General features: G+C 37.7%; 1 protein-coding gene across 5 annotated transcripts in view; it reads left to right on the top strand.

Moving 5' to 3' along the window:
• The first annotated feature begins 2,041 nt into the window (after nt 1-2,041).
• The window catches only part of strip2 (striatin interacting protein 2), a 28,838-nt gene continuing 21,687 nt past the window's right edge, over nt 2,042-9,192 (top strand). The window contains exons 1-2 of one of the 5 annotated variants that reach the window (XM_044342919.1): nt 2,042-2,233; nt 3,557-3,809. In XM_044342919.1, coding sequence (XP_044198854.1) covers nt 3,699-3,809 — 111 coding nt within the window. In that variant the 5' untranslated portion in view covers nt 2,042-2,233; nt 3,557-3,698. Of the gene's footprint in view, nt 2,466-2,927; nt 3,810-9,192 lie in introns of those variants that run through there. The other 4 variants (XM_044342918.1, XM_044342917.1, XM_044342921.1 and 1 more) reach the window with 4 other exon arrangements.

The following is a 9,192-nucleotide window of genomic DNA, read 5'->3' as shown; positions in this document are numbered from 1 at the left end:
TCTTGCGTGCATCTCCTGGTCTGTATTTAAGATTTTTTTCTACAAACACATTTGACTCCTATTCAACAAATAATCATCTACTTTATCCTTATGTAGATGTTTGATGTGTTGTCATAGTGGATTGATTTCAGCGTAGTTGTATGTTGGTGGGGGGGAGGGGAGCATATGTGTGCAGCTGCTGAGGTCCGTCAGAGCCAAAGTGACCTCATCTGATCCAGCAGCGATCAGACAGGGACATCTCTGACATCATGAGAGTTCAGCTGGCTGTAAGCCTTTTATTCATTCCTGACACGAAATCTCTATCACAGGGTTAAATCTGTAGTTCAACACATACAGAATACATTGTTGATATGTCATTTATAACAATATGAACTCCGATTCAGTGATATACAGATGTCACCACAAATCGTTCTGCCCCTTTCTCTGTACATATTTCTGTTTGTGCCATTAAAAACCTCAAAATGTAAGTTAACATTTGACACAAGAGGAAGTACGACAGCTTGTCAAAGATGTTTTTGAAGTTTCTATTTCAATACCCTGACTGTAAAAAGTTGGGTTTTAGAAAAATGTTTAATTTTTCTGAAAGCTTCTGACAGTTCAGCACAAGATTTTTAAAATGAACAATATGAAAAAAAATTTCTACCTTCTTTGCCACTTTTTTTCATGCAGTTATTTTTAAGAAATGGTGTTCTAAAAATTCCTTTAGCTTCTCGGAAAACAGAAATTTTAACTGTTACTGTGTAGTGTACTACAAAACAAATGTCCACCTAAGATAGCAATTTAATTTTTTAGTTTTTTTACCACATCCATCAATTAAAACTTTCTCACTTATTTGTTTGTTTAGACTTTTAAATTATATTTTTTTAGTTGGTATGACTTGTTTATTTGTGAGCTTAAGAGTTGCTGATAGACTGATTTTGTTATCTCTGGAGTGAGCCAGGCTAGCAGTTTCCCACTGTTTCCAGTCTTTGTGCTAAGCTAAGCTAACTTGCTTCTGCTGGTAGCTTCATATTTATCGTACAAGCTTGCGAGTAGTATCAATTTCCTCAAAATGTCAAAATAAGAAAGCGATATGTTCTCAAAATGCAGATTTTGTGCCAGAAAATGCGTCTGGTCTTTTTAGCACTTCATTTTAGACTGTGTTTCTGTTGTTGTTTTTCAGTGATAACCTCAGAGGGACAGTGTTTGATTTTAACCCTCCTCTGTCATTGTGAAATAACTGTTATGCTGGATTTATTACTTTGTCAGACTTCAGACTTAATTGATTCAACCACCAATGAGTAATTATTTAATCATGAAGACAATTCACCCCCTGCTGCCCTGCCATGTGGTCAAGTTCCAACAGAAGCTCACGCCTACATTCAACTGTACAATCCAATCATGTCATCTTAAGTGGTTTTCACAGTCAGGGGTTTGTGTGTGTGTGTTGGTAGGCAGGGGCGTGTGGCAGCCTACACACCAACCCCGACTTCCACTTATCAATAATTCACTTGCTCCACTGAAGGGATGGTAGCAGGAGGTGAGGTAAGCGGTAGCAGGGGTCCCCACTTCCCCCTACATCTCCATGTAACATTTCCAACAGAGACAAATGAAGATGCAGGCACATGAACTGACTTATACCCCTGACAGCAATTTGTACGACTTCAAGATTCAGTAGTTTATTGCCCTACTACTTAGTTGTTAGGAATTTGCCTCAGTGTGCTCATGACAGAAGTCATATCAAGTGGCTATCTACTACATTTACAGTCTTTTTAGCATCAAATTCCCTCTTTGTGTTTCCTTGCACAGTGTTTCCCTGTTGAGCTGTGGTGGAAGTATAGTAAGAAAAAGAGGGACTTTGGCACTAAAAAAGACTGTAACGTTGAAAGATATCTACTTGATTTGATCATTTGCTGATGCTTCATATTAGTTTCTGATAAACCTTTAAATACATTTTTGCATATGGATTTTTTCCCCCTGTCACTTACATTGTAAGCATTATGAAGGGATCTTCTAATGGCCAGTATGAACAGGAGGAATTATGGCAAGAAAAAACAATTTCAATGTTAATTTGAGAAACTGACTGTTGTTTTAAGACAGACTGTGTGGGAACGTGGTCAAAATGAGTTAAGGAATAAGATGTTATGTCAGTTTTAGCATATAGAAAGTAATATGTCACAGAAAAGTGTATAGTGTAAGTGTAGTTTAGGGGAAAAAGAAAAAAAAAACAAAATTTGCAAGAACTACAAAGCAGGTAAGCTAACCCAGCAGTTAAATCCAAATCAGTCAGCACTATGGGACATTAAGGCTAGCTTAGCTCCTGAGATAGCCTTAACTAAAGCTAACTTTCCCACTTTTTCCTATCTGTTTACTGTAATTGAAAAATCTGTTTTGATACTCGAACATCTCTGTAACTGAATTGTAATACCACATAAATAAGTCCATGGCTAAATGTTAACATAAAGGAGGGAAAAACAAGACACCAGGTAACTAGCCTAGCTTAGCAGAAAAGGAGTTGTTGACCAAGCCTATGTGGAATTCTCACATTTTAATGTGGTTAAGCTATATTTAATTACATATTCAAATGTAATAAATTATGAATTAATTTATTCAGCTAGCTCATTAGTTCAAATGGAAAGCTGACAAAGAAACAAGAATGCATCTTTGCAGACTGCGTTTACCCTGCTGTCCAAACCAGAGTACATTACATTTTTTATGTTTTATGTAAGGTTCATGATTAATAATTAGCCTGTTTATGTAATTACTGCTCTCTGCCATCGTAAAGCCTTGTGTTAGAGCCTGGTTTATTCAGCCCAATTAAGGGGTTTTAATATGCTATTATCCATCTATCCATTAGTTTTCCATGTCACAGTTGTGCTATGGGGCCAGACAGAGAAACACATACAAGTACATCACAATTTCACTTTATTTTATTTTTATTTATTTATTCATGAATTTTACATTTAGTATTGAGCAAATGTCCATCCAAAATGATGCTGGTGCTGTTAAAGTTCCCCATCAACAAAATCAGTTTGGTTTATATGTTGTCTATATGCACTTGATAGTAGTATTTTCAATGTCAAACCAGGTCAAAGTCACTTATCAAACAGGGTCATCCCATTAAAGAGCTTTACAGAGAGCACTAAGCTTGTGTAATGTTGCTGTGATGCCTTAAAGCACTATTTTCATCAATTAACACCAGTAATTCACAGTTGTAACTTTACCTGCACCTCAAATAAAATCACTGTAATTTCCCCCAAACATTTCTGTGGCATTCAAGTGAAACATTTCACTTTTTATCTATGCTTTTATACTCCCACATGTGTGTATCTTTCTAATAGTGATCATATGATTTGTTTTTATAGAGAGCACTGTCAAGCCTCAACCTCGTATCTCCAAACAGATGTCTTTGGAGTTACGAGGATCTATTATGAAGTGTATTTACCTTTATCTTCACTCATCAATCCTCAACATTTTCACACTAATCCTGTGTAGTGTAACACCACGTCGTTTAATGTTCTTGTGGTCAGCTGGTGCTTCTTTCTGCTGTCATGACTGTGTAACCCCGCCCTCACAGAGTAGGAGGAGGAGGAGGAGGAGATCCTCAACTTGGGGCTCCGGAGTCGGGTGCTCCTCCTGGTGCGGTGCAGTCTCAGCTCTCCGCCGGACCGGTATGCACTATCCCCGGAGGAGGAAGTGATCCGCGCCGACCGTGAAAGATGCAGTCGGAGGACATGGAGGTACCTATCATTAATAACCTTAACGATAACGGCGACAGACTGAGGCCGAAAGGGAAAGATGTGTTCAAGGATCAGCAGAAGGAGTCGGAGGTAAATCCGAGAGGCGTTTGTGTACAGTGAGCTACTACAGCTTATTGTATAGGAGCGCTGTGGAGGTGTGTGTGTGTGTCCGTGTCTACTGTATATGTGTGTGTGTGTTGTTGCTGGGGAGCTTTCAGATCAGCTCAATGTCCTTTCCATGCGGTGAGTCGCTGTCTTTGGCTGGAAAGCATGCGTGCATGCATGCAGGCAGACAGACACCGAGGTGTTATTTTGGCAACCGGCTCCTATAAATAACCCAGCAGTAATCCTACAGTGGTGCTCAGCGTGGAGAATGCAGGTGGTGAAATGTGACTGCTGCTGTCAGAACCACACCACCACTACCAAACATATCAGGATGTCATCTAATATTTATGGATTTTTTATTATGGTTTCAGAGTGTCCCATAAATTATATTATTCCTACCCTCATAGGTTTGCAATTTGTCCTTCAGTTAATCTCTGATTTATTGACTGAAATAAAATCAGTTTTGACCATCTGATCATCCTTTAACTAAATTATCAAGCCTACCAATTGTAAATTTGCTGTATTCACACATTGTTGCACATAATTACAAATCGGATACTTTTTGTTTTCAGATTAAATGTGCAATTTTAAGACTGATAGACATTTGTCATTGATTTTAACATTTTATATGGTACAGGACTAACTGATTGTTCAAAAAAATAATTGAACATTAAAAGATCTGCAGCTCTATGCTTAAGGTTAATTTGTTTCTTGTACCATTTCTTGTGGTTAAATTAATGTTTTAGGTATCACAGTATTTATGATTTTGATTCGTGGCGTTTTCAAAGTGCCCAACTGACAATATTTAAGAGCTAAAATGGTTATTTGATTAGCCAACTGAAAGACAATTAATTGTCATTTTCTTCCAAAAATCCCAAACTCCTGCTGGTTTCTGCTTCTCAAATGTGAAGATTGGCTGCTTTTCTATTTTATATGATTGTAAATTGAATATCTTCATGTTTTTTGGTTGGAAAAAAACAACCAATTTAAAGATGTAACCTTGCACACATTTTCAACTATTTTAACACATTATAGAGACTAAACGATTAATCACAAGATTATACGTTCATCAACAATGAAAATAATTGTTAGCTGCAGCCACAAGTATTTCTTTTTTATCCAATCAAACACACTAAAACATTTCCACAAATCCAACTGACTAAAAGATTGCACATGATTTTAAGAGTGTTGAGAGCAACTTTATGAAATACGGACCAGTAACTCATAGTCTGCCCTGCTCTCTAATCATGAAGGCTCATGTTCACTCTGATGACGACTCTCTTAGTGCCACGCAGCTATAATTCATCCCCTCATGAAAAAATTAGAAGATGATGGGTTTTCATTCCTGGGTTGCTCAGTTCAGATCCATCAGATATGTTGAGTAGTCAAAGCTGTCATTGAGGCTAAAATCCAGTCAATAGCACCCGTTGACTTGTGTGTGTTCTTGTGTGAGCACATTAAATGTTTTGAGGGAATTAGAGCATATTCATCTCACAGCTATTGGATGCTGGGAGTCGTTAATGGTGTGGAGGGGTGAACGACATGGAAGTTGAATGGACTAAAGCACTTAACACCAAAGCCATGTGTTGATGTTGATGCTCTCTGGCCTCTGCACCAGAACCAGGATCCATTGTCTGTCTGTTGGGTCAAGTTAACCTCAAATCTGATTCATTCATGTATGTAAATTGTCCGTCATTTGTGCCGGGTAGAGCAGTCGTCTGTTGTCTATGTGGCATATGTTGGTAGGAGTGGGGGTGATCTGCCTTGACAGAGTGCCCAGAGTTTGCACACTGATGTGGTGCAGATTGTGCAAGCACAGAGACTGTGCCAGTTTGGAGCGAGGACGGCTTTTTGTTATCAGCTGGCGGCAGAGAGGGGCGACTGGAGGGAGAAACAGCGAGTGAGATGGGAGAATGAAGGAGAGAAAAATGGTGTGTTAGGGTGACTGGAGGGAGAGAGAGGATCACATAGAGAGAGAGAAAGGCAAGGATGTCTGTGTGGATGCACACAGTTAAAGTAACATCTCAGTTGGGTTTGGAAAGAGCAGTCACTTCATTTTCAGGAAGACTGCAAGTCCTCCTGCGCTTTGTGTCCTCAGGTGCCCACTAGAGTCATAGAGGATGAGGCTGCTTGTATGATTAATTAATTAATTAATTCACATAAAATTAAAAAGAATATAGTTGATTAAATGCTTGAGTCATTTATAAAGCAAAAATGTGAGAATTAGCACTTTTCTGCATTTTTCTGTTTGTTTCTTTTATAATATCTTTGTTTTCAGACTGTTTCTTTCGCACAAACTGCAGTTTTTTGAGAATTTTATGAATTTCAGGTACAAGAGATGAAAAACGGATGTGTTGATGTCAACATTAGATTGCGAAATCACTTAGAGTTAGGGTTGTAAAGCCCTATGAGGCAAACTTGTGATTTGGCCGGTATAAATAAAAGTTGACTTGACTTTGATCCAAAAGTTCAAAAAGATGGAAGAGATGTAAATATACTATGTTTTGAAAATATTCACATTTAAAAAATCTGGAACAAGAGAATTTTTGCATTTTTTCTCAAAAAATGACTCAAAACAATGAATCAATTATCAAAAGAGTTGCTGTTTAATTTTCTGTCAATTGAATAATTGACTAATCGTTGCAGTTCTAAACAAAACAAGAAATTTGAAGATGTCCCCTTGGGCATTGGGAAATTTTGCAAATTTTGCCATTTTGTACACAAAAACAAATAAAAATTAGCCTAATCATAGGTTAATCATAAAAATAACTGACACATTATTTAATTAAAGCTGCAAGCAGAGTTGGTCGGGACCTCGCACTCTGGCCTGTCGGGATCAGATCATTTTGCTTTTTAAAAATGAGGGATATTTCTTTTATCTCTATTATTTACAAGTGTGGTGTGTTTTTATTTTGAAAGTTTGATTGACATGTGTGCTGTCAGGTGTGTAGAGACAATAAGTAACTGCAGCTGGGCACAGAAAAATACTCATATATTTAAATGGAGAGTGTGAGCGAATCCACACCTTTTTGAACATTTACTGCTTCCACATAGTTTTAGATACAGACTTCATTTGAACTTTAAACGAGTCACAAGACTTTGACCTACAAATCTTGAATTTACATGTTATTTCTATCTTTTACTGTTTTTGAGATATTAGAGTTTGACTTTTAAAGTCTTTTCTTGCTCCTCCTGTGATTTTATAATGAGTGTGTATTGCGGAATGTTTCACAGCACTGAGGGAGTGACATCAGCAGGAGCAGTTGGAGAGGAGGATTTTAGAGTACGCTTCTTGTAAAATCACCTCATAAATCCCATGACTTTGGCCAAATCTTACATTAAAAATCATATTCTAGAAGGAAATTTCGTGGCGAGTCCATTGATACAGGTTTGAAAGTGGTCAGACTCATAATTTAGATGTCAGAAGCCTCTGTTTGACACAAAGTTCATGCCTCCCCATTGTTTTACATTGTAAGGGTGATGTGGCACTGCAACTTTGAGGACTTATAAAATCCAAACCGTTTGAGTTATTACAAAGTTTTAGAAATTTTTTTTCAGCATAGTGTTATAAGCCATCTATTAAAGTTTGAAGTCGATACCATTAACGCCCTTGGAGGAGGTAGCGTTTGTTCAGGGGCCAAAATTGGGGCAAAGGCTTATTTTCAAAGGCTAATTGCGGACTTCCTGTTGGATTCAGGTCAGGGTAGTCAGTGTATGATTTGTCAGTCGAATAATTGAGTTTTGGTTTGATCTCTCTACAACATTCCTATGGGCCGTGGCGGCCATTTTAGTTACATAGGTGGCGCTAGAGAGCACATTTTGGCACTTTAGGGGTTAATTTTTACATTTTATCAAATTTTTCACCAGACCTGATGTGCGTGCCAAATTTGGTGAGTTTTTGAGCGTGTTTAGGGGGCCAAATTTAGGTGTGATGTCCCATAATAATAAAGAAAGAAACAAACAAACAAACACACAAAAAACAATAGGGTCCTCACCCTTAGGCAGAGGACTACTGTAAAACAGTAGTCCTCTGCCTTTTGGGCTTGGTCCCTAATAATGAAAATAAGTAGTTGCTGCCTTGTAACTGACTGAACCATCAGACAGGTTGAATGGGAAGAGTGTTTGCTGTGGATGAGTATTGGTGTTGGAATAGCTGCTTGCAGCATAGATGATACTGTACAGCCAGTGTGTGATACTGTATATCTCAGGTTGTTATAGTTTCAAATAGGAAAGTATAGTAGCAGAACTCGGCTGATAGTAGTAGCATGTAATAGAGCTTGTGGTTATGCCTCTTTGTGGGCTGTTTCTAGCTTTTTGGGGGCCCTATGCAAAATCTTGTAAGCAATGTCCCTTATGGTGTAACAAAGTTCAGTTCTTTGGTATGTTCAAGTTTCCTCAGTCCTTTCTGTTCTTAGTTCTGAGTTCAGTTTAGAGTTCTGGGTGCACCTAGTAATAAAGCAAAGGGATTGTAACACAGTCCTACCATACTAGTGTGGCCACATAAGGGGATGAAGGAAAGGTGTCTTCCTCCAAGTAGATGAAGTACGAATGGTGACTCGCCATCTCCTCCATCAAGGAGAGAATCCGGAATCCAAGGTCTAAGGCAGGTATCTTCAGGGAGTCTCAAAAACCAAGCCTGTATAACAACAGGGTTATTATTTTAGGTCATGTCTCCATTATCTATGGCCATAGTAAATCAACACATCATTAAACTCTCAATATCCCATTAGAACAACACGAGCAGTTAAATGAGTTCAATAGTTTTAACTGTACAGTATCTTCTTTTATGACCTGTGTTTCTCCTCTTTTTAACATCAATCATGAATTATGATTACACTTTTAAACCATTTTAACATTTTAATTTGTTCTTAGCATGGATTCATTGTATTTCAAGAAGCAGATTGCATGTAGAAATGGGTAACTGAAAATAATTTACTTCTTAGGACCATAAATAGTTCATAGTTTGACCCAAAGCCACAAAATCCCCAACATATTCAATTTGTATTGATATGAAAGATAGGAAAAGAAAGCAACCTTTTTCATTTTCTACTGGTATGACCAAGCTGTGATCAAGCTTTTTACTGTTTAAATGACTATTATCAATGAATTCATTGAATGACAATGAATCATCTATCACATTCTGATTCATTTAATCATCTCTAATTTCAGCATTTAATTATATGACAGCTGGTACTGAAACACGAACATACCGTATATCTGCTGTCCTAATTGCTTGTTGCAGCTAGATTAATACTGAGCAGTTATATATGTGTCATAAACTATATAACGCAATGGTGATTGGAGATTTTCGCATGTATTTGTAGTGTAGGAAGCTGAAAGGACTGAAGAGGAGACAAAAGATAAAGAC

Source organism: Thunnus albacares, chromosome 23, assembly GCF_914725855.1.
Source record: "Thunnus albacares chromosome 23, fThuAlb1.1, whole genome shotgun sequence".
Taxonomy (NCBI): Eukaryota; Metazoa; Chordata; class Actinopteri; order Scombriformes; family Scombridae; genus Thunnus; species Thunnus albacares.
The sequence above is the reverse complement of the archived record's forward strand: the minus strand, read 5'-3'. Positions and strand labels throughout refer to the sequence as shown.